Raw genomic sequence first — 23164 nt, 5'->3', positions numbered from 1 at the left:
GTGTGAGAAATCAGGTTTCTGGCTTGATCAGAGGGGGTGGAAGATGGTGCCTTTACGAAGTGGGAAGGGCTGGGGAGGAACAGGTTTGGGGAAGAAATCAAGAGTTTGAAGAGGGACATGTTAAGAGGGAGATGCCTGTGAGTCATTGGAACACAGATATTTAGGAGACAGTTGGGTTTAAGTTTGGAGCTCAGATGAGAGGTGTGGACTTGGAGAAGTAAATCTGGGAGTTGCCAGCATATAAATGATATTTAAAGCCATGGGAGTGGATGAAATCATCTAGGAAAAAATAGTAGAGAGAATTAAGGAGAGGGCCTAGGAGCAAGTTCCAGGGGGTTCAGTGCCAGAGAAGGAAGGGCCTGCACTGAAATATAGGAGATGGAGCGAGAGGTAGGTGACTAGATCTGGGACCATGGGACCATTTATTAATATAGAAATTAGGTCATATAACTCACAATATTCTTTATTCACATGACATATGTCATGGGCTTATTTCCATGTAAGTACACCTTCTTTTGAAAGGCGGTATGCTATTCCATTATATAGATGCACCATAATTAATGTACCAGTTCCCTGTAGTTTTCCATTTTTGCTGCTGCCTGGGTATCTTTGAGAATGGAGCTAGTGTTTCTGTAAACCAGTCCCTGCCAACTATGGCCCCTGGGCCAAATCTTTTGCCGCTTGTTTTTGTATAGCCCAGAAGCTAAGAATGGTTTTTACATTTCTAATGGTTGAAAAAAGAATCATGTGATTCATGAAAATTATATGCAATTCAGTTCCGAGCGTCCATAAATAAAGTTCTATTGGAACACAGCTCTGCTCATGCATTTATGCACTGTCTCTAGCTGCTTTCCTGCTGTGAGGGCAGAGTCGAGCACTTGTGACAGATATGGGAGGGCCTGCAAAGCCTAAAACATTTGCTATCTGGACCTTCACAGAAGAAATTTGCTGACCCCTGCCTGACTCGATTCTACATCCAGAACCAGCAGTAGGTCCTACACACAGGCTGAGCAGGGTATTTTGAGCATCTCCGGGAGGACACGATCTAGAGAAAAAATTCTTTGATGCCCGAAATTCTGCCATCAGCTCTTATTTTGAGTAAACCATTGCCCTTTTAAAATGTCATCCTTTAAAATTCAAACCTCCTCTGCAAGGTTAACATTACATATGCATCAGTTAATCAAAGGTTGGGCCTACCTATGGCAACAATATTACTCCTCTACTTAAAACCCTTTCTTTCTTATCACCTACAAGCTAAATCCAAACATGACCTCCTGTTCCAGCCCTGGCTTGCCCTTTAGCTTCTCCTCCTCCTGTGACCACCATCTTACATCTCCTGTCTGCTGACATGGAAGGGCCTGCATTCCTCCGGCCTCCCATGCTGCTTCCTACCTCACTGCCTTTGCCTGGGTTTCTCCCAGTGCCTGGAATGGCCTTTCCCAGCCTGACCACCTGGGGAGCTTCAGGTCAATCTTAAGGGTTCACCTTTAGGGTTATCATGTCTCTGAGGTACCTCCAAGTGGTCCTCACTGTATCTTAAATAGTACACTGTACTGAACTGCAGTGATTTCTTGCACTCCCCTATTGTAATGCAGGCTCCTTGAGGACAGAGACTGGCTTAGTCCTCTCTCTGTCCCCATTGCCTGCCTAACAGGCCCTCAGTGAAGAGTTAAGTGAATAGCTAAATACACGAATGAATGTATATTCAAGGACTCCTTCGGCTGTAGATAATAGAAACCTGGCTCAAACTGGCTTAAGGAAAAAAATAAAGATTACTCATGTATCTGGGCAGTCTAGTCTAGCAGCTTGCTTCAGGCCTAGGGGCTGAAATGTTGTTTTCGGGGCTCAGTATCCCTCCTGCCTTCACCTCTGCCTCTGTATTTGTTTGGATCAGTTCTTTAGGTTATTGCTAGCTGATAGATTCATTGCCAACAGCCCCAGACCACATCCTTCTTAGCAACCTCAGCAAGAAAGAGTGTTTTCTGAGAGCGCCAGAAGCAAAGCCCTGGGAGGTCTCTGATTGGGTGTGGCTTGGCTCACAGGCTCATTCCCAAGCAGATCACTGAGTGGGGGCAGGGCAGGCATTCTCCAGTAAGCTGGGTCTGGTCACACGCTGAGGCCTGAGGCTGGGGATGAGCCCCACCAGCACCAGATGGAAGGGGTTCCCTGCAGGAAAGTGGAGCCCTGTTATCACAAGGAGCCAGCCTAGAACGAGGGAGGGGCACTCTAGAAGAAAGGATGAGGAACAAAATAAGAGTATCAAGACTGACTAGTGAAGGCAGAGAAGGTCTGCGCAGCATCTGTTTTGCTTCTGTATCAAGGAAAGAAGGGACAGAAGCTGTTAAGAAGGAACCGAAGTTCAGGCCAGGAGTGGAGGTGATAATCTGCTTTAAATGGATTTGTCTTCTGGTCCCTAGGATTGCGGAGTGAATTTGGAGATAAGATCTCTGAGAAGCTATCAGGGATATTTCAGGACAACTGGGGTAGATGGGGTGGGGGGAGCGGGAACGTGTGGGTCGCAGCATTCCAGTTTCCCACTGTGTACAGAATCAATCCAGGGTCCCTAACCGACCCCTGAGCACCTCCCTTGCATCTCATCTCCCGACTGCCTCTCCTCGGAGTCCCTGTCTTCCCAGAATATGCTGTGCGTGCTTGCTCCTCCGTGACTTTGCTGGTGCTGCCCCCTGTGCCAGACAGCTGAAATGTCTCCTCCTCTATGAGGTCCAACTAAACCTCCCCACTCCTCCATGAAGTGCTTGACCCTCCATTCCCGTAATGCCGGCTATAAACCTGCATCATGTTTGTTGTGTGAATGGATAAATGAATGCTGGAAGACCTAAGATGGGCAAATAACCAGTTCTATGGGCAATAAGGTAGATTATGGGAAGAACAGATTGGTGACCTTAATCCCTGGCAAAACCCTGGAACTAATTGTCAATTGAGCACTTGAGGAAGAGTCCAGCTTCTTCAAATGAGCCTTTTTTTCTGGTTCTTCTCCACTTGAGTGGTCCCCCACCAGAAGCAGTGACACTTTGGGGATGAGATAGATGGGCAGCTGGGTGAGTGGCAGCACAAGTAGGAAAACTTGTAACCCCAAAGCCCTGAATAGTGGATGGATGTTGATCCTGGGGCAGACTCTAGTGCTGTAGGACTTTCCTGTTCCTGTCCTCTCCCTGAGGACCTTGATGACACAAGAAACAAAGTGGGGAGAGGAGGGCAACCTTTTTAGATAAATTCATTTGTTCTCTTCATCCACCAAAAAATTATTGAGCACCTTCTATGCACCAGGTACTGTCAAAACAGTACTTCAAAAACGGCATCGTTACATAATATCGTGGCATGGTTACATAACACTGTGACTGCACTTAATGCCACCAAACTGTACACTTAAAAATGGTTAAGGGCTTCCCTGGTGGCGCAGTGGTTGAGAATCTGCCTGCCAATGCAGGGGACACGGGTTCCAGCCCTGGTCTGGGAAGATCCCACATGCCACGGAGCAGCTGGGCCCGTGAGCCACAACTACTGAGCCTGCGCGTCTGGAGCCTGTGCCCCGCAACGGGAGGGGCCGCGATAGTGAAAGGCCCGCGCACCGCGATGAAGAGCGGTCCCCGCACCGCGATGAAGAGTGGCCCCCGCTTGCCGCAACTAGAGAAAGCCCTCGCACGAACCGAAGACCCAACACAGCCAAAAATAAATAATAAATAAATAAATAAAGTAGCTATAAAAAAAAAATTAAAAAAAAAAAAAGGTTAAAATGGGAATTCCCTGGTGGTCAAGTTGTTAGGACTACACGCTTTCACTGCCGAGGGCCCAGGTTCGATACCTGGTTGGGGAACTAAGATCCCACAAGCCATGGGGTGAGGCAAAAAAGAAGAAAAAAAGGTTCAAATGGTAAACTTCATGTTGTGTGTATTTTGCCATAATTAAATAAAATATATCATGGCAGTTGGAGTGAGGGACTCAGCTTAACTGGATGAAATGTAATTGTAACAAATGAAACATCCTATAAAGCTCCACCCCTTCCCTGAAGTTTTCAGAGGAGGATGGCAGAGATGTGCATCTGCAGCAATGTGAGCAAATGCCTGCTGGTTGTTGGCCACAGATTTGACAGTCTATTATTTTGGGTTGTTTTGGTGAAAAATGTGGCATGGCTGCCCAGTATGACCTCTACCAGGGAGAGGAAGATCTAATACTTGCAGGGATGTTATAAGGGAGGGGGCAGACTTGTTCTGCATGCTCCAAGGGGTCGAATGAGGAATGATATGGGCTGACAGACTTCGGCTCAGTAAAAGGTAGAGCTTTCCACCAATGAGAGCTGCTCAAAAGCCAGTGGATTTCTTTGGGAGGTAGTGGGTGCCCGTCACTAGAGGGAGCACACGGAGGTTGTGGGAGTGGCCAGAGAAAGCTTCCCCGTTCTGCGACCTGACCATTAACTTATGCATCTTCTTCAGGATTTGTTGGGTGGGGGGCCTCTTCTCATTCCATGAGCTCCCTCAGTGATCCCAACTTTGGCTTCCATGAATAGCTCCCCCATCCTGTTCTGAGTTCCAGCTCTGTGTGTCCAGGAATCCATCAGACATTTTGTCATGGATGATCCATTCCAAGCCCAATCAGAATTGTTCTTCCCCCTCATTTCCAGGTCTCCCCATCTTCTATGTGTGACACACGCACCCACTGGTTGAAGCCTTCGGTACATCCTTGGCTCTTTCAGCCCCTCGCATACAAACAATCCCTAAGACCAGTCATGTCTACCCTTGAAATATCTCCTAAGCTGTGCCCAGGTATCATTAAGACTCTGATGAGATAGTGTTCAGTTCATGTTTTGAAACACCTATTTTAGATGTGGTTTCCTTTTGCTGCTCTGAGCAGTAGCAATTTTCACGGGCTGGGAAGAGGGGGAAGAGAAGGCGGGAGAGGAAGGGAGGGATGAGTCCCTAAATTAGTCACTTCAGATGCTGTAAGAAAGATCCAAAATAACGGTGACGCTAGAATAGATGCTTATTCTCACCCAAGTGACAGTCCGGGTATGTCCAGGGCTGATACTGCAGCCACTCAGGGGCCTTCTGTCCTGCTGTTCTGCAGTCCCCAGGGTGTTGCCTTTGGCAGCATGGTCCTAGATTGCTCACCACGTCTGTGTTCCAGCCAGTGGGAAGGGGGAGGAGAAGAGAGAGGGTATGCTCCTTCTCTTTAAAGGCATGCCCCAGAAGTTGTACACATCAGTTCCTCCCACATCCTATTAACCAGAAAATGATCACATGGCCATACCCTGCTGCAAGGCAGGCTGGGATCTGTAGTCTTTAGCCAAGAGGCCCTGTGCCTAACAAAATATTCTACAGAAGAGGAAGAGAATAGATGTAAGGAGAACACTAGTGGTTTCTACCACAGTCATTTTGTACATTTCAGTGTGACCTGCATGGCAGTTAATTGGCTAGACCTTAAGGATAGAGTACATGAAGGCTTAACGTACTAATGACGTTCCATTAGCATCCAGTAAAGCGTTTTTTCTTTTATAGATGGGAAAATTGAGCTCAGAGACGGGAAGTCACCTATTAAGACTGCACAGCAAAGTGTCAGAACTGGGACTAGAACCCAAACTTTGGGCTCACTTTTTACTGTTGCAAAGAGATCTGGCTGAGAGGCAGACAAGCAGTGCCAAGAGGACAGGTCTCCTGGGGCTGGGGAGAGACCACCTTTCCCAGCCTGTCTACCTGGGGAGCTGCTCATCATTTGTCAGCACTCACCTTTAGGGTTATCATATCTCTGAGGTGCCTCCAAATAGCCCTCACTGTATCTTAAACAGTACTCTGTACGGAGCTGCGGTGATTTCTGTGCACTTCCCTATTGATGCAGGACAGATGCAGCTTAGTCCTATCTGTTCCCAGTGCCTGCCTACCAGGCACTTGGTGAATAGCTAAGTCAATAACTAAATACACAAATGAATGTATATTCAAGGACTCCTTCAATTGCAGGTAATAGAAACTTAGCTCAAACTGGCCTGAGGGGGGAAAAAAATGATTGGCTCAAGTATCTGGGCAGTCTAGGTGTGCAGCTTGCTTCAGGCATAGCTGGATCCAGAGGCTTAACTGCTGTTTTCAGAAGTGTGCTTCTATCCTATGCTGGCTAGCAAAGATTGGCACTGGTTATGTGGCTTGACCCTTCTTGCCCTCTCTGTGGGAAATGTTGTCCAAGCAGCCCCTGCAGGAATTTGGAAGAGGCAGGGGGTTAAGAGAATATGGGGTGCTACTGGTGGTCATGGTAGGGGCAAGGAGTTCCTCTTGGATATCCCCAGGTCCAGGGCATCTTGATATAGAGCCCAGCCTCAGCCCTTGATTTTTGGTTTTGGCTTTATGGGGGTACATCTTGGGTCATCTCTTGGGAGCTTCCCTGTGGCTCCACCTCTGCTGAGGTTGGATGCACTTACTGTACCCTCAGGCCAAGGGTGGCCTGGCCCCCTCACTCCTGCTCCTCTGGGAAAGCCAAGGCACCCTGTGGTCTTTCCTGGCAGGGTTCCGTGGAGTTCCCACATTCGGCTGGAACTGGGGTTGATGAGGGGGAAGGAGGAGGAGGAGGAAGAACCGGCTGCTGACTCACTGGGAGAGGTGGTACATGCTGGCTCCAGGGCAGGTCCTGCCTGGGGATGACAATTCCCCTTTGTAGAAAAGGTTGTCCCCTTTGGGCAACGTGGTATGAATGCAGCGTGAGGTCTGTGTGTCTCCATGGGGCTCTGTGTACTGGGCAGCCCATCTGTCCCACTGGTCACAGGCCATGCGCCCATTCCCTGGCAACATCTTGTCTCTGAGATGTGTTCCTCCCGCCTGCCCTCAGCTCTGGGAGCCCAGCTATCGGGGTGGGAGTCTCTTGGTGTCCTCGGTTCTGGTCTGTCAAGGGCCTCTCCCCAGGGAAAGCATGAGAGTGGGAACTTCCCTGAGTCCAGAGTCTAGGAAGGGAGTTGAAGGGAGCAAATCCAATGCCCACTCCTGGGAACCTCTCATCCTCCCTCTGGAGGGAAGGACAGCTCGGCCCTTGGGGAACCTGATAGTTCTGGTCGGAAGAGAGGTGCTCCCTGACCTCCCCACATTCGTGGGGAGGCAGGCAGTCCCAAGCGACCCTGGCAAGTACAACCCAGTGGCAGGAATTAGCTTGATGGATGAAGGAGAGGTCACAAGAAAGGTCTTGAGTGCCAGGCAGAGGAGTGTGGGTTTACTCCTGCGGTAAATAGGGAACCATGAGAGGTCCCTGTGGGGGAAGGATGTGAGCAGATTCCTGCCTCAGGTCCTAAGAGGAGACATGTAAAGTGTGGGGTTGTCAGGGACGGGCTGGAGGGTCTCAGGAGGATCACAAGAGTGCTGGTCACACAGGTCAGGGTGGGAGACGGTGGGCATGGGCAGCAGTGGGAAGGGTGAGGGAGGCCCAGGAAGGACAGGCCTTGGTTCTGTCTGGGGGTGAAAGAAAGGAAGGGAGACTTGGAATCTGGGAGCTTCTTAACCTTAGTCCCTGTGATTCCTTCAGTGGGCAGGCAAGCATGGCAGGCTGCTGCCTGCCAGCACTTCCTCTGGGCCGTGGTGGCCCTTGTAGGCAGGATGTGGCGCCCGCCAAGGGTGATTTTATGAATGGAGCGCGAAGGCTGCTGACTCAGCAGGCAGCAAGCCTTTGAGGCCGCCAGGTTTGGACCGGAAGTGTCTGGGAAGGAAGTGGCTGCTCAGGGCTTCCCCGCCGCGGACAGCTGGGGGTGGAGGATGGGCTGGGCAGGATGCACCCGGCTTGGCTAAGGGACTCCCTCAGCTCAGCTGCTGGGTGTGTGTGTATGGGGTGGGGAGTGGGGTGCTAGGCGGGGATTGGGAGGGTTGAGGCTGGGTGCCTGTGACTGGAATTGATGCTAATGGCTGTTGATGACATTTGCTCCTTGGAAGGGCAGAGAGGTGTGTCAGGAGGTGGGGAACTCAAACCCTTCTCATCTGTGCTCGCTGGCAAATTACATCACATTAACGAAGTCCCCTCCCTTATCTGGGCTTTAATTTTTTTCTTCTTGCAGAATGGGACCAAGTCAGGCAGCCCGGCTCCCTGGGTGGTTTGGAGAATGTGAAACCTTTTATATTTTTGTGAAATCGTGTTGGATAGCATGAATCGACCCTGGTGACGTGGTTTGGTCAGGAGGTGGCACGAACAATCAGGCAGCAGCTGTGGGACACAGGGAGAAGGGGGACAGCTTGGTGGGGCTGGGGGCGGGCAGGAGGGCAGCCAGGACCAGGAGCAGGACTGGACCCAGGGAGGTCTGGGCCTCCCTGGCTCAGGTCTGACGTGTATCACAGAAATACCTCACTCGGTCCTGACTCCGCTTGGGGGGTCAGCCCCAGTCCAGGCCTTGTCCATTTCTGATCAGTCTTGGGCACTCAATACACAGAGGTTAAACTAGCCAGTGTCCTTTCCCTTCAGCCCCGTACTCATATACCAGGCTGCCTTCTAGAAGTCTCACCTGGAAGTTCCTGCACAAACACTGCTCACTGTACGTACCCTACACTGAACCCTTCCACATTCTCTGTCTCCGTGAGTGCCCCACCTGGTCACTGGGCTCAAAACCGCGGACACCCTGACTGCTCTCTCTCTCTCTCCCCTGTCCTACCATGCTGTCGCTTTCCCCCAGACCTGCTTTGTCTCTTCTGTCCAGCTCTTCTCATTTATCCTGCACATGCTGTCAGAGTAATCTTTAGGAACCACAGCTCTGACCATAGCCTTTCCTCTATTCCAGAACCTTCAGTGGCTCCCAGCTGCCTTTAGGATAAACTTCCAACCTCTTAGCCAATCTCTAAGTCTTATTCTCCCCGACTAGCTGTTGTCTTGAGCCAAACCAATCCGTGTACATCCTTGGCCTGAGCAAGCAGACTTGCCTTTACTAGCTGCCTTGCCTCTTCTTCCTTTAGCTTGCATCCCAACATCTTAGAAGGGGTGGGTCCCAGCTGCCCCCTGCCCTGCTCCCCTGATCCAGCCTCCCCAGTGACTCACTTCCCTCCTGCCAGCATCTCTCAAAATATCCCTCAGCAGGGAGCCTTGTGCGGGTGTAGGAGGGAGGACCTCCCAGCGGGCAGTTGCAGCCTTCCACCAAGCTGGTCCAGGGGAGATGAGGTGAGAGAGGGCCTGGGGAGGACATTTAGTGACAAAGGCCTCACTTCCTCTTCCTCGCAGGCAGGGGCAGCCTTCCACCACGGAGAGCCCAGCTGTCAGCTGCCTCACGGGAAGATGCTGTGTGGACCAGGCAGCACGGGTATGCGTGTGGCCACTGCCCTGGGAGTGCTGTGGTTCTGCCTCGCAGGTGAGGGGAGCAGAGTGGGGCCTGGAGGTGGGGGAGGAGGGGACCACTCCCACCAAGTCTCTCTGTCTAGCAGGGCTGGGGAGGTTTTGGCTAACCTCCTCCCAATCTCCTCTCTGCCCTATCCACCTCGTTCCTACCTCTGGGATCCAACAGGCAACTTACTTTACATTTTTAGCCTCTGTTTTCTCTTTGGTAAAATGGTAATGTGAGCACTAAATGTGATAACGCTGTTTCTCGAACAAACTGTATGTGTGCTTCCTCCCCAGGGCCTTTGCACATACTGTTCCCTCTGCCTGAAACTTTCTGCCCCTGAATGTCTGCATGACTTGATCCCTTATTTCATTCAAGCCTTTGCTCAAATGCCACCTTCCCCAGGCTTTCCTGGCTACCTGTATAAAATAGCTCATCTTCCCTCCCTTTCCCTGACCTTACTTCATGCTTCTTCCCAACATTTATCTCTACCTGACATATTATATGTTTGCTTGCTTATTGCCTGCTCTGCTCAAAGAGCAGGATGTATCCCCAGGGCCAAGACTGATGCCAGCCACATAGCAGGTGTGTAAATCTTCCCACACAGTTCTTGGTACAGAGTTAGCATTCAATAATGGCAGCTACTTTAATAACAGCATCATCATAATTCAAATCCTTATCAGTTTCTGCTCTTAGGGAGAGTTTGCCTTCTCCCGCCAAGGGGAAGACAAAGTTGAGTGTCTGGTGCCATCTGGTGGTCGGAAGGAGGAAGCACCGCTTTACTCAGAGCTATTGATTCTTTGATTTCTTTAGACAAAGGGCTTTGTCTGGGTGATTCCTCCGGTTTCATCCCCCAAATGCCCGATACAAGGGGCACCCTGTTGGCCTCCAACTGGAGAGCTGGCCTGTGGCACCTGGCATTGTGGCAAGAGATCCAATGCCCACTTAAGACCTTTAGAGATCACTGCACACTGCAAAGATGATGATACCCACTCCCTGTATGTTATTCATGATGAAAATACTAACTATAAAATGCTATTTTTCTAAGTGTGAGAAACCTTTAATGAGTGCAGTATTCAGTTAGCTTTGTTTCGAGACTGTTTGATCTTCACACTTTTTGAGTGTGCCTGCTTTGCTGGTGCCCAAAGCACACAATCTAACCATTACCCAAGAATGGCAGTGCCAGGCTAGGGGACACATCTCACCAAAAGAAAAGCTATCAGGAACCCCTACTTAACTTTCCAGGGCTCTAAAAGAAGAGCTGGACTGGAGGCAGAGGTGACTGGGTGGGAGGCTGCAGGGTAAATCCACAGGATAGAGGGCAGGGGTAGGAGCGGGGGAACCTGCCCCACCGGGCTTTTCTCTGGTTATGTCATACTCTTTTTTCATTCCCTTTCAATCTCAGCTTAATACCTCTTTATGGAGAAAGTGGCTCACCACCATATTTAAATGCATGGGTATTCTTTCTTTCTTGCATAAAAACTAATCATGTGTATTTAGGAAAAGAAAAATGAAAAAGCACTTGTGATTCTTTCTCATCCAGAGAAAACCACTAATAACAGTTTGGTGCATACTTTTTTAAGACTCCCTTTTTACAATTTATAAAGATAATATATACTTGGGAAATGTAACCAGCACAGACAGGTATAAAATACCTGCCAGAGTTTTGAAAAGCTACCTCCTTGCCTTCTATCCATTGGCTTGCTTTCTTCCTTCATACCCCTAATCACATACTAATAAGAATTTGCGTGCTAGTTTGTCCCTCTCTCCCACTAAAACGTAAGCTCTGTAGAGGTGTGACCTTGGTGTTGTTCTCCGTGACATTCCTAACTCTTACCCCTGGCATAGTGGGTGCTTACTATATTCCTGCTGATTGAATTAGAACCAAAGGTAATAAACTCTAAGGCCTTAAAAAAAAGGGGGGGTGGTGGACAGGGTCTGAAGTTAACCTGGAAGGGGAGGGGGACTAGGGAGGCCCGGAGTGTCCCGTACCCTCCTCACCGTCCCACCCCACCAACCCCATCCCCAGGCGCCGCAGTGGAAGTCCGGATCCCTGAAGACCCCGTGGTGGCCCTCGTGGGCACTGACGCCACCCTGCGCTGCTCCTTCTCGCCCGAGCCCGGCTTCAGCCTGGCACAGCTCAACCTCATCTGGCAGCTGACAGACACCAAACAGCTGGTGCACAGCTTCACTGAGGGCCGCGACCAGGGCAGCGCCTATGCCAATCGCACTGCGCTCTTCCCAGACCTGCTGGCTCAGGGCAACGCGTCCCTGAGGCTGCAGCGCGTGCGCGTGGCTGATGAGGGCAGCTTCACCTGCTTTCTGAACATCCGGGACTTTGGCAGCGGCAGCGCCGCGGTCAGCCTGCAGGTGGCAGGTGAGAGCCGCGAAGGGGGGGCGCCCTCCCTTTGGCACACCCCTCATACTTCCCGCAGCCCCTTTACCCACTGCCCCAGGGCTGACCCGTGTCCTCACATCCCCAGGCACCTTTCCCCTCCACTGTGTCCCGCTGCCCTTGCCTTACCTTGACCTCTGCCCTCTGCCCTCTACCCTCTGCTCTCCTCCAGCCCCCTACTCAAAGCCCAGCCTGACCCTGGAGCCCAACACGGACCTGCGGCCCGGGGACACGGTGACCATCACGTGCTCCAGCTACCGGGGCTACCCCGAGGCCGAAGTGTTCTGGCAGGATGGGCAGGGTGCGCCCTTGACCAGCAACGTAACCACGTCGCAGACGGCTAAGGAGCAGGGCTTGTTCGACGTGCGCAGTGTCCTGAGGGTGGTGTTGGGCGCTAATGGCACCTACAGCTGCCTGGTGCGCAACCCCGTGCTGCAGCAGGACGCTCATGGCTCTGTCACCATTACACCGCATAGAAGCCCCACAGGTTTTTGTTTTGTTTTCTTAAATGTCCCCCTGGGGGTGGTGGTGGTCCTGTGTGCAGGGGTCACGGTATCTGAATCTAGCTCCATACCTTCAGTCTCCCGGAACAGTGAGATGCCTAATAATAATGACGGAAAAGATAAACAGGGTGCATAGGCGGCAAACTAACCGTGGTGGGAGTGGGTGAGGGTGATGATTACAGGTCCTCTCAGCTCTCTGGGTCCCCTGACTCCAGGGCCCTGGAAACCTCTGGAGAGAATGGAGAAGCATTCAGATCTCAGAAGAGAGCGGAAGGATAGGAGAGGGAAATGGATCCTGGCGGAAAGGGGAGTTTTGCTAGGGCTGGAGGCTGCTCCAGGCCGGGTACCCCCCCGCCCGGGGATGGACCTTCTCAGGCCAAGGCCAAACTGCTGTGATTCTTGTCAGAAGATTAGGGAGACTCCACGTCTGGAAGTGCTGAGACTTAATCTGTTTTTAGGTCTGGGGAGAAAATGGGAAGATGGAACGGGACCTGGGGGTTGATGGAGGAGGAGCAGGGTGCTGTGGGGTGGTAGCCCAGAGTGTCGGCGCCCCTCCTCAGTGCCTGCCGCTCCAACCTCGCCCTCAGGCGCTGTGGAAGTCCAGGTTCCCGAAGACCCCGTGGTAGCCCTCGTGGGCACTGACGCCACCCTGCGCTGCTCCTTCTCGCCCGAGCCCGGCTTCAGCCTGGCACAGCTCAACCTCATCTGGCAGCTGACAGACACCAAACAGCTGGTGCACAGCTTCGCCGAGGGCCGCGACCAGGGCAGCGCCTATGCCAATCGCACTGCGCTCTTCCCAGACCTGCTTGCTCAGGGCAACGCGTCCCTGAGGCTGCAGCGCGTGCGCGTGGCTGATGAGGGCAGCTTCACCTGCTTCGTGAGCATCCGGGACTTCGGCAGCGCCGCGGTCAGCCTGCAGGTGGCAGGTGAGAGCCGCGAAGGGGGGCACCCTCCCTTTGGCACACCCCTCATACAGCTCCTTTACCCACTGCCCAGTGCTAACCCGTGTCCTCACATCCCCAGGCACCTTTCCCCTCCACTGTGTCCCGCTGCCCTTGCCTTACCTTACCTTGACCTCTGCCCTCTACCCTCTGCTCTCCTCCAGCCCCCTACTCAAAGCCCAGCATGACCCTGGAGCCCAACAAGGACCTGCGGCCCGGGGACACGGTGACCATCACGTGCTCCAGCTACCGGGGCTACCCCGAGGCCGAAGTGTTCTGGCAGGATGGGCAGGGTGCGCCCTTGACCGGCAACGTAACCACGTCGCAGATGGCTAACGAGCAGGGCTTGTTCGACGTGCGCAGTGTCCTGAGGGTGGTGTTGGGCGCTAATGGCACCTACAGCTGCCTGGTGCGCAACCCCGTGCTGCAGCAGGATGCTCATGGCTCTGTCACCATCACAGGTAGGGGCAGACGAACAGCTGGGGAAGGATAGAGGGAGCCATTGCCTTTTATCTCGACCCTGAGCTGGAATTTAGGTAGGCTTGGGTGGTCAGAAGACTTAAAACATTTTCATACATTTCAGGTGTTTCAAACTCTCCCCCAAGAAGTCCTTAAGGGACTTGCTTTATCGAGCTGATAGGAATCATTTGTAGTGTTTGCCCTTCTAAGAGTGTCTTAGGTGGTACTTGTGCTTCTTGTACAGAGGACTGAGTACCTGCCTGGATCTGGAGGTGTGGGCGGGAGTTCTGGAGCAGCCACAAGGCATAGCTCTGGAGTGCTTTCCTACGGTAACCTCTCCAAGTGCTGGGAAGGTGTTGCTACATCACCATCTGATGCTGGGCACCATCTGACTGCGAGGCCCTGAGAGACAGCTGGGCCTCTCCAGGTGGCCATACCCCTCACCCCATCAATGTCAGCTCTCCTGATGGAGTTGAGCGGGACCCAGGCAGCCTTTGGAACAGCCGGGCTCTCTCTGCTGCCCCCATGTGGTCAAACACTAGATCAACGCAGCCCCTTTGGCAGTTGCCTCAATCTCTGGTTTTGGGGTCCTAGCCCAGACACACTTCCCTTCCTTTAGTGCCCACCTGAGTGGGCACCCCTCTGTGAAGAGGGCTCAGGCCCACACTCAGGCCAGGGGAGGCAGTCTTCATCCTTGTTTGGACCTCATTCTGGCTCCTCTGTCCCTCCTCATGGGCCAACTAAGCTTTCCCAGGGGTCTCCCTGCATTCTCTGGGGTCAGGACAGCAGGTTCTGTCCATCTGGTTCTCCTATTTTCTCTTCCATGACTTCCACCCGACCCGCAGCCCATGCAAGTACCGATCCCCCGGTGGCCAGTTTCTGCATAAGCCTCAGGATTCACAGACTTATTCCTATCTTCCTGTTCCCCCCACTTACATGGACATTACGTGGCCTTCACTTCTGCAAGCTCAGAGGCAGTGCCCATCACACTTGCCTTCTAGGAATTCAGGCTCATTCCTCCTTCTCTTTTAGGGTTTTCCTTCTGGCAAGGCTGTGTTCCCTCTGCCCACCCCCTCCCCAAGATTGATCCCACCCTCTTTCTGGAGACCCTCAGGTGTGTACTTTGTGGAGGAGTCACTGCCCTGGGCTGTTGGATGTCCCGAGGGGTCTCTTTGACCTTTTAGAGAACAGTATATGGTCTGATGTATCCACAGGAGAGAATCAGAAATATTAGATAGAGCAGGATTGACAGAGAATGTGAAGCTTTCAGAGAAGGGGGGGTGGTCAGAATGGGCTGGAGTTTCAGGAGAAGTCTCTAGGGACAGGTGGGAGTTGAGGGGACCTTGAAGGATTGGTGAACTCTGTGATAATTTGCACACCGAGCTGAATTGGATATTCGCCACACTGTGTAGAAAGGGCTTGTGAATATAAATGTGGTTATACTCATGTACGTGAAGATGCAGTTCTGAGCCCTACTCTGTCCTTGACTGGTGGGATGAGGGCAAGGCTGACCTGTGCTCCAGGCACCAACAACAGCCTAGGGGTGGACATAGCAAGAGCCCCTCCTCCCGGGTACTTCTGTGGCTCTGCTCCATGCTTTGTTGCAGGAGTCCCACCCTGGGATCCCCAGGGGTTTCTTCAGTGTGCTTCATGGACCGACCCCTCATGTCAGCTGCCATCCTCCTTTCCTGCTCCTGCTCACTGGGGACATTTACCCCACCTAAGAGAAGAATCTTTATTGAAAATTTTAGTAGCTGACATTTAAAGTGCTTTCATTTCACAGGTGAGGAAACTGAAGCCCAGAGAGAAGAGAGAACTTTCCCAAGGCCACAGGCTAGCACAGTGGCTCTGACTCTTTAGGTGATTAGACACCTCTTTGAAAATTGGATACATGATAAATGCAGTCATTTGCATTTAAGTTTTGAGGGTTTGTGGCCCCTCTAAACTCAAACACGGGGGTCTGTGGACCTTGGCTCCGGCAGCCTGCAGTGAGCAGATGAACCGGACCAGAATCCAACTTTTAGCCTCTCAGCCTCATTTTCTCTCCTCCCCACCACCCAGCCTCCTGTTTTTGTGAGAGCAGGTCTGGCCTACTTTGGAGCCCTTGGCCTGTATTTTGCTTCAGGCAGCTTTGAGCCTTGTTAAACACTCTGGGATTCAGACTTTCAGTCCTCCAGCCTGGTCTCTCCCATACCTGCGGGTGCTGTAGGTGGAGGGGACTTTATGGAGCAAACACTGGACATGGAGCCTGAAGATGCAGGTCTGAGCCCCGCTCTGTCCTTGACTGGTGGGATGAGGGCAAGTCTGACCTGTGCTCCAGGCACCAACACCAGCCTGAGGGTGGACATAGCAAGAGCCCCTCCTCCTGGGTGTTTCCGTGGCTCTGCTTGCAGGAGCCCCACCCTGGGATTCCCAGGGTTCCCTTCCATGAGCTTCAGGGACTGACCCTCCAGGCCCCTCGTATCGGCTCCTGTCCTCCTCCCCTGCTCCTGCTCGCCAGGGTGATGGGTCCCTTTGCTGCCAATATCCAGAGCGGCAGCGTTGCCAGCTATGCCCGTTGAAAGTGACGTTGGCTGCAAATCCCTGCATCTGTGTCACGGTCTCCACTGCCCAAGGGTTCATGGCACTGCTGTCTGCTCTGACAGCGCCTTCTACGGGAGCTGCCTTCCCCCTGGCTTTTGTTAGATTTGTTGTCTCCAGGGCCTCTGCTCAGGACCCCGCGTGGGTCCTGGGACTGGGCTGGATGGTGTGCTCAGAACAGCTGCTGGCCCTGACCCAGTCGAGGGTGGCTCAGCTCCTTCCCTCTGCCCTGAGATAGCTAACAGGAGGGCTCTCAGCATTTCACAGAAACATTCCCCTGGCAAGTCTCCTCCTCTTGGGTAAACCCAGAACCTTCACTCTGGCACCCTCAGTGTCCGCCCTCATCTTTACACGGGAATCTGCAAACATCTTCTGTCAAGGGCTGGATAATGTATATTTTAGGTTTTGTGGGCCACATACCGTCTTTGTTGCTGCTGCTGCTGCTTTTCCTTTTTTTGGTAACCCTTTACAAATGTAAAACTATCATTAACTCAAGGGTGTACAAAAACAGGCCACCGGCCAGATTTGGCCCACGGGCTGTAGTTTGCCAACTCCTGATCTATAAGATGGGGGGTATCACCAGGTGGGACTGGGGTAATCAGGGAGGGCCCCCCGAGGAGGAATCGTAAGCTAGATGGAGAGTTAGGGAGCAGCTTTTAGGTAGAGGAAACTGACAGCAATGGTGAGGGGGCTGGAAGGAGCCTCTGCAGAGAAAGGTTAGGACACCAGTTTGGCTGGAGCAGTGGAATTACAAAGAAGAAGATTGAAGCGCTATTCTCATGTCAGTAGGGAGCCATGGAAGGTTCTTGAGCATCATCAACCACAGACTCTTCAGCCCTCCCAGGCTGAGGCATGTCCACGGCAGCCACGGCTGTCAGGGTTTAGAGGGTGTACGGATGGGCAGGGAAGGGGCACGGGAACTTAAGTAAGCTCTCTTCATGGTGTCGGGGCCCAGTGAGGGTAGGAGCCCCTGTTCACACCTTGGAGGCAGAGGGGCTGTCCTCAGGGCCACTGGGGGCCAGGCATGATAGTCTCTCCATTCTCCCCACCTCCCCTCCCAGGGCAGCCCATGACATTCCCCCCTGAGGCCCTGTGGGTGACCGTGGGGCTCTCTGTCTGTCTCGTCGCACTGTTGGTGGCCCTGGCCTTCGTGTGCTGGAGAAAGATCAAACAGAGCTGTGAGGAGGAGAATGCAGGTGAGTGAGGGGGGGGGGTGTGCGTGTGTGCGTGCGTGTGTCTCTGGGTATGTTAGTGTGTCTGTGACATCAACACGAGTGTCACTCTCCAGTGACAGAATGAGTGTGGCTGTGCAAATGCAGCTAGACTGTGTGTGTGTATGTGATCTTGAGGCTGAACATGTGTTGTAAACAAGTGTGAGCTTGCCCGTGAGTGTGCAGACATGGCAGGATGAGTGTGGATATGAGTGTGGCTGGGAGTGAGTGGTGGATGTGTGACAAGGAGATGGATGTGTCTGTGCAAACAAGCGTGACTGTGAGAGCCTATGTCACATGAGTGTGTCTGTGCGTGAAAGCACATGGAACTCGAGTAGCACAAGCGTGAATGCTTCGTGGGTTTGCGTGTCACCGTGAGAGGGTGTGTCTGCCTCCAAGTGGGCAGAGTCTGAAGCAGCTGCTGTTTGCTTGGGCTGGGGGGTCAGTAGGAGTTGACTTTGGTGATTGGTAGGTGGTGAGTTGACATCCATAGGTAGGTGGTTTGACCTTGATAGGTAAGTTGACTCCAGTGAGTGGTGGGTGAGTGAGTGGACATTGGCGAGTGGGTGAGTTGACCCTGGTGGGTGGTATGTGGGTGAACATGGAAGCAGATGGTGAGGGGTGGGAGATGACTGGGCGTCAGGAAGGAGAGCGTATGTGAACGGGGAGGAGACCGGTCAGTTGGAACAGGTGGGGGGCTGCCTGTGTGGCAGGTGGCTGGGCAGGCTGCGGAAGGATGGGGAGCCATGGACGGGTGGCTACGCACGTTGGAGGTGGTGGTTGACTGGGTTGGTGAGTGAGTGGACGGTGGGTGATGGGGCTGGTGGATGGTGCAGGGGCAAGTAGATGGTCCTTGGCCAGGTGAGTGGTGGGCTCCAGGCTGGGGTCCCTTTCGTCCTGCCACAGCGCTCTGCTCTGTGCTGGTCTCAGGCTCTGACCCTGTGTCCAGCATTTGGACCATAGACCAGGCCTGCTCAGCCCCATTTACCTGCTCTCGCGCTCCCGGGAGCAGAAGTTCAATGATGAAAGTGGGGCTGAGGAAGTTTTGTTTCACTCTTCCAGGCGCTGAGGACCAGGATGGGGATGGAGAAGGATCCAAGACGGGTAAGTCTGAGCTAAGAGCTGGAACAGGGGAGAGGACTCTCCAGAGGCTGGAGGGGCCACGTTCACTTGAAGGTTTGAATGAAGTGTGTCCCGGGGACTGAGGCCTCCCAACCTAGGTGCGTCTGTCTTTGCTCAGCGTTAGACCTCAGGCAGGTCTCCCGGGTGCTGCTTCGTTTCTCCTGCCTCTGCCTTTACCCACCTACCAGGCCACTCCACCCTGAGGGACCTGCACTGTGGAGTCTGGTGGCTTCCTAGGGGTGGAGTGAGGGCTCAGGAGACAGGGCAGCCTGGGTTTTAGTTCCAGCTCCAGCTCACATAAGCTGAGTGGCCTTGAGCAAGTCACTTTGCCTCTCTGGGTCTCAGTTTCCTCCTAACTGCTCCCTTCAAAGGTTGTGTGGGTTAAATTAAATGAGATCATGTATCTAAAGGGCCTAGTATCATACCTGGCGCCTATAAGGGCTCCATACTTTGCAGTCCTGTTATTAGGACTGTATTATCAGCCTGACACAGTCCCACTCTGGTTAGAGGCTGTGTGACTTTGGTCAAAGTGCTTTGTTCCTCTGGGCTTCAGTTTCTCATCTGTAAAATGTCATCCTGCCCTGATGGCACCAGAGGGCCATTTTGAAGCTATCTCGAGTGACTTTGCACAGGGCATGGCACGAGCCTGGAGCCCAGCGGGGGCTGGGTGCCAAGGTACTGGTGCCCCACGGTCACCGGAGGCCTCACTGCCGTCTCTTCCCTGGGCTTCTTGGCTGGGGGAGGCAGGTTCCCACTGAGCCATTTGGGATGGTGCCAGTTGACACAGGTTCCCCCCAACACCCGCAGAAGGAAGGGCAGGAAATTGATCCCTGGGGACTGCGGTAAATTATGTCAATTAATTCTCTGCCTTTGGTGTCCCCGGTTGTGGCCAGCGTGGAGACAGCCCTGGGATCAGGCCTCATTTTTCATGCTCGGAGGCAGGTCTAATTGGCAGAAGGGAGGGAGTGGGGAGAAGAGGGAGGCTTAGAGAGCACTGGGTCCCAGTTCTGCACAATCCCGGGCCCACCGGGGGACACTTGCAGCCTCTTTTAGTGCCTCACTTCACCCTATTTGTAGAGCCAGCTCAGCGTACTCTCACATCTCCAGCTCATAGGAGGGCCGGGGAGTTGTTCCCATTATAGAGATGCAGAAAACTGAGGCCTGCGGGAGGAGTGACAAGCCACAGAGTGGAGCTGGTACTTGGGATAGCAGCCGAGGGCCCCTTTTCTGGTGCTGTGATGTTGCCCTCACCCTCTCAACTCTCCCTCCTGCCTTCTCCTCCCAGTTCTTCTAGCCTTTATTTCTTGCTTGGCTCCTGTGCCTCTGCCCAACACCCTACCCCACCACTTTTCACGGTGCCCCCCCTCACTGTATAATCCTTCCTTTTTTTGCAGCCCTGCGGCCTCTGAAACACTCTGAAAGCAAAGAAGGTAAAGACACGTGGTGTTTGAGATTGTGTATCTGTGTGTTTGTGCACCTGTGTGTAGGAGGCTGGGGAGGGTTGTTGTTGGTGGGGGTGATTATCACCCTTCACTGCTGCCCTGAGGCTCCCTCCCCAGAAGAGCAGCCTCGATTCCCCCCTGTTGAAATGGCAGAGAAACCAAGGTCCCCGCTGCTCTAACAGGACGCAAATATGATAGAGGCTTAACCAGGACAGGAGTCGAGGTTGTCTTAAGGCCACTGGTACCCTGGAACCAACTTCCACTTACCTGGTTTCTGTCTTCTTCCACTCAAAGCTTCCAGCCCCAGGTCCAGAGTAGCTGCTCCAGCTCCCACACCCCCTCCAGAAGTAAGGGGGAAAGAGGAGAGGGAGGGGACATTTTCTTCTAGGGCTTGACTAGAAATAGCTCCTGTCACTCCCATTTATATCCATTTGTCAGAACCTAGTCACATGACTCCTAACTCAAGTGAGGCTAGGAAATGTGGTTTTCAGCTAGACAGCCACGTTCCTGGTCCATAGTCAGTGGTTAGTAAGTGTTAGCAATCATTATTATTTAGATTACTGTAACATCAGCAGTTACATTAACAAGTGGTTGGTTGGAGGTTAGTTTAGTTTGAGATTCTTCCTTATTAAAAGTAACCGAGAGCCACACCTACGTATGTGTGTTTGTGTATAAATATATGTGTATCTGTGTGTGTGTGTGTCTGTATGCGTGTGTATTTTGAACAAACTATTCCTTGATGCAGACTTGTCATTAAATATGAGTGGCTTCCAGCTAGAAAATCAAAGGTTTTGGGACCTTAAGTTTTGGCCAGAGGTTATGGAGCCTTAAATAATTTTCAGGTTGCCTTGTTGTCCCTGTTAGGAAATAAACTTTCACCAAGTCCCTGGAGGCTCATCCCTGCATTTAGCTTTTCTTTGGGAAGAAAGGAAGGAAGGACATAGGCCCTGTGCTCAGGAAACTCCCAGAGGTGGGGGGCAGTGGGGCCCTCAGAAACCTGTGCAGAATTCATGATAAAAGCTGGGTGAGAAGTCTTCAGAAAGGCAGCATCATGCAGAAGAAAGAGCCCCCTAGGGGAGACCTCGCTTTAAGTCTCTGCCCATAACCTTCCAGGGGGTTTCCTCATCTGTGGAATAGAGTGAAATCCTGTCACACCTTCCTTACGAGATGCCAAGGTGCCAAATGCAGAAGTGCTCTGTAAAGCAAGTCCTTCAAAATGCTGTAGAACGTTTCATGGCAGGAGTGGAGGCCTGTGTTGGGGTCTGGAGGGATGGAGATAAATTATCCGCCTCCCCGTTGTCCTGAACCAAATGAGGCATAGAAGGATCGAGCAGATGGAGATGGAAACGTCGGCCTGGGTGTGTGGAGCAGTGGGCCTCCTGATCCTGTGCCCCAGTGTGGCAGCCTGGCCCCCTGGCCTCTGGCCAGGCCGGACAAGCACAGAGGCAGTCCCCAGAAGGGAGAGCTACTTCTCCAGGGACAGACGGAGCCCAAAGGATGGGAGAGGGAGGAGCAGGGTCGCACATGCCCCGGTCCGTCTTCTAAACTCTCCGTTCAGGTCAGGGAGTGGAGTGAGGCCAGGGTTGTGAATCTATGGGGTGAAGAAGATGGATCGAAGGACAGGGAGGGTGTGGGGGCAGGGTTGGGAAGGGAAGAGTGTGCCAGACAGAGGGGAGGGTTGTGTGCAGGGTGGGTGAACCCCCGGGGATTGAGAAAGAGGCTGGCGAGGATTGGGCAGTCTCCCCCAGGCACCCTCGTGGTCTGTCTGATGCCCAGCTGCTGTGTGTGTGTGTGTGTGTGTGTGTGTGTGTGTGTGTGTGTGTGTGTGTGTGTGTGTGTGTGTGTGTGTGTGTGTGTCTGAGCCTCGAGGGCACCGCTTGATGCAGGGGGCTGCTAGTCAGACTGCTGGGCCCTGTCACACATACTCTTCCCCTTGAGTATGTGACCGCATCCCTGGGGTTCTGGCACGCTCCCGACTAGAACTCCTGCATTTAATGCTCTCCCCCCTTTTTCTCCTTCCCATCATGAAATGCAGATGATGGACCAGAAATAGCCTGACCACGAGGACCAGGGAGCTGCTGCCCTGCCCTGGGGCTCCCACCTCTGGCTGCATTGGGGCCTCAGTGTGAGCCCTGGGCTGGGGGCTTCTCTGCCCTTAACAGATGACTTCTACTCTAGCGGGTCTACTCATTCTGCAAAGGACACGATACATAGACCACCCCGCAGCCTTATTTCTCTGACGGACATGATTCCCAAGTCATCCTGCTGCCTTATTTCTCCAGTGACACGATACATAAATCATCCTGCCGCCTTATTTCTCCAATGGATATGCTACATGGACCAGCTGGCTGCCTTTTTTCTTCAAAGATGTGATACACAGTCACCCATTATCCTTTCTCAGCCTTTTCTCCCACCTGCCCGTAATTCTGTCTCCTCTGACAGGGCCACTGCAGACTTAGCATTTCCTCGAGTCTAGAGGCTTCTCCTTCTGCTCTGTCCCTAAAGTTGGCCTTTGCCCTGTCCTACTAAGTGAAGACAGGGCCCCTCCGCCAGGCATGCAGACATGCAGGTGCACGTGCTGGAACACGTGAGGACCTCCCCTGGCCCCGTCTCTTCCGTGGCGCCCTGGGCTGTGCCCCGTGAGCCCCACCTTCTGCCCGCCCTCCCCACGGGAAGCACGTGCTGGTCACACTGGGTCTCTGGGCAGCTGCGTGGGCCCCCTTGGGGTCAGCTTCTGTCCCTCTGCTTTTCCTGACTTTCCTTTCGTTTATCCACTCAAGTAATGTTCACTGAGCATCTATGGGGTGTCAGCACTGCGTTAGGTGCTGGGGACCCTGCGTGAGAAGACAAGCCCCTCCCTAAGAAGCTTGCCCTTCAGCTGGGAAACCCGTGAGGAAAGAGTGGTTGTGAGGGGGCTCCTGTCTCGCTCCCTACTGCACTCCTCTTCTGTACCGCATTTCCCTGGATACCTCACTCCCATCCCGTCCCTAATCCTTACCCAGAACAGAGGGTGGGGGCAGAAACCTGGAGAGAGGGACAAAGCCTCTCACCATGACTGGAGAATCGGATGGTTTCCAAAGTGTCTTTCCAGGCATGAGCAGGGGGGGCAGGCAGCCAAGGCCTGACAGACCCCGGGAAGCTGAGAGCCGCAGCATAGGGGAAGCCTGGGGCCTCTCCTCACTGGCTGGAGCCTGGGGGCAGGGACAGCCCCCTCTCCCACCATGGTGCTATTCT

At 53.0% G+C, this 23164-nt stretch overlaps 1 protein-coding gene across 1 annotated transcript in view; it reads left to right on the top strand.

The window, feature by feature from the left end:
• Positions 1 to 22927, top strand: part of CD276 (CD276 molecule) — a 30045-nt gene extending 7118 nt beyond the window's left edge. The window contains exons 2-10 of the mRNA XM_036842482.1: positions 9181 to 9307; positions 11307 to 11654; positions 11845 to 12159; positions 12763 to 13101; positions 13281 to 13577; positions 17217 to 17351; positions 18429 to 18470; positions 19883 to 19918; positions 21966 to 22927. Of these exons, the coding sequence (XP_036698377.1) occupies positions 9235 to 9307; positions 11307 to 11654; positions 11845 to 12159; positions 12763 to 13101; positions 13281 to 13577; positions 17217 to 17351; positions 18429 to 18470; positions 19883 to 19918; positions 21966 to 21988 (1608 nt within the window). The 5' untranslated portion in view covers positions 9181 to 9234 and the 3' untranslated portion in view covers positions 21989 to 22927. The remainder of the gene's footprint in view (positions 1 to 9180; positions 9308 to 11306; positions 11655 to 11844; positions 12160 to 12762; positions 13102 to 13280; positions 13578 to 17216; positions 17352 to 18428; positions 18471 to 19882; positions 19919 to 21965) is intronic.
• Positions 22928 to 23164: the final 237 nt, after the last annotated feature.

Source organism: Balaenoptera musculus, chromosome 2 (genome assembly GCF_009873245.2).
Source record: "Balaenoptera musculus isolate JJ_BM4_2016_0621 chromosome 2, mBalMus1.pri.v3, whole genome shotgun sequence".
Lineage (NCBI taxonomy): Eukaryota > Metazoa > Chordata > Mammalia > Artiodactyla > Balaenopteridae > Balaenoptera > Balaenoptera musculus.
Note: the sequence above shows the minus strand (reverse complement) of the source record. Positions and strands in the feature narration are given on the sequence as shown.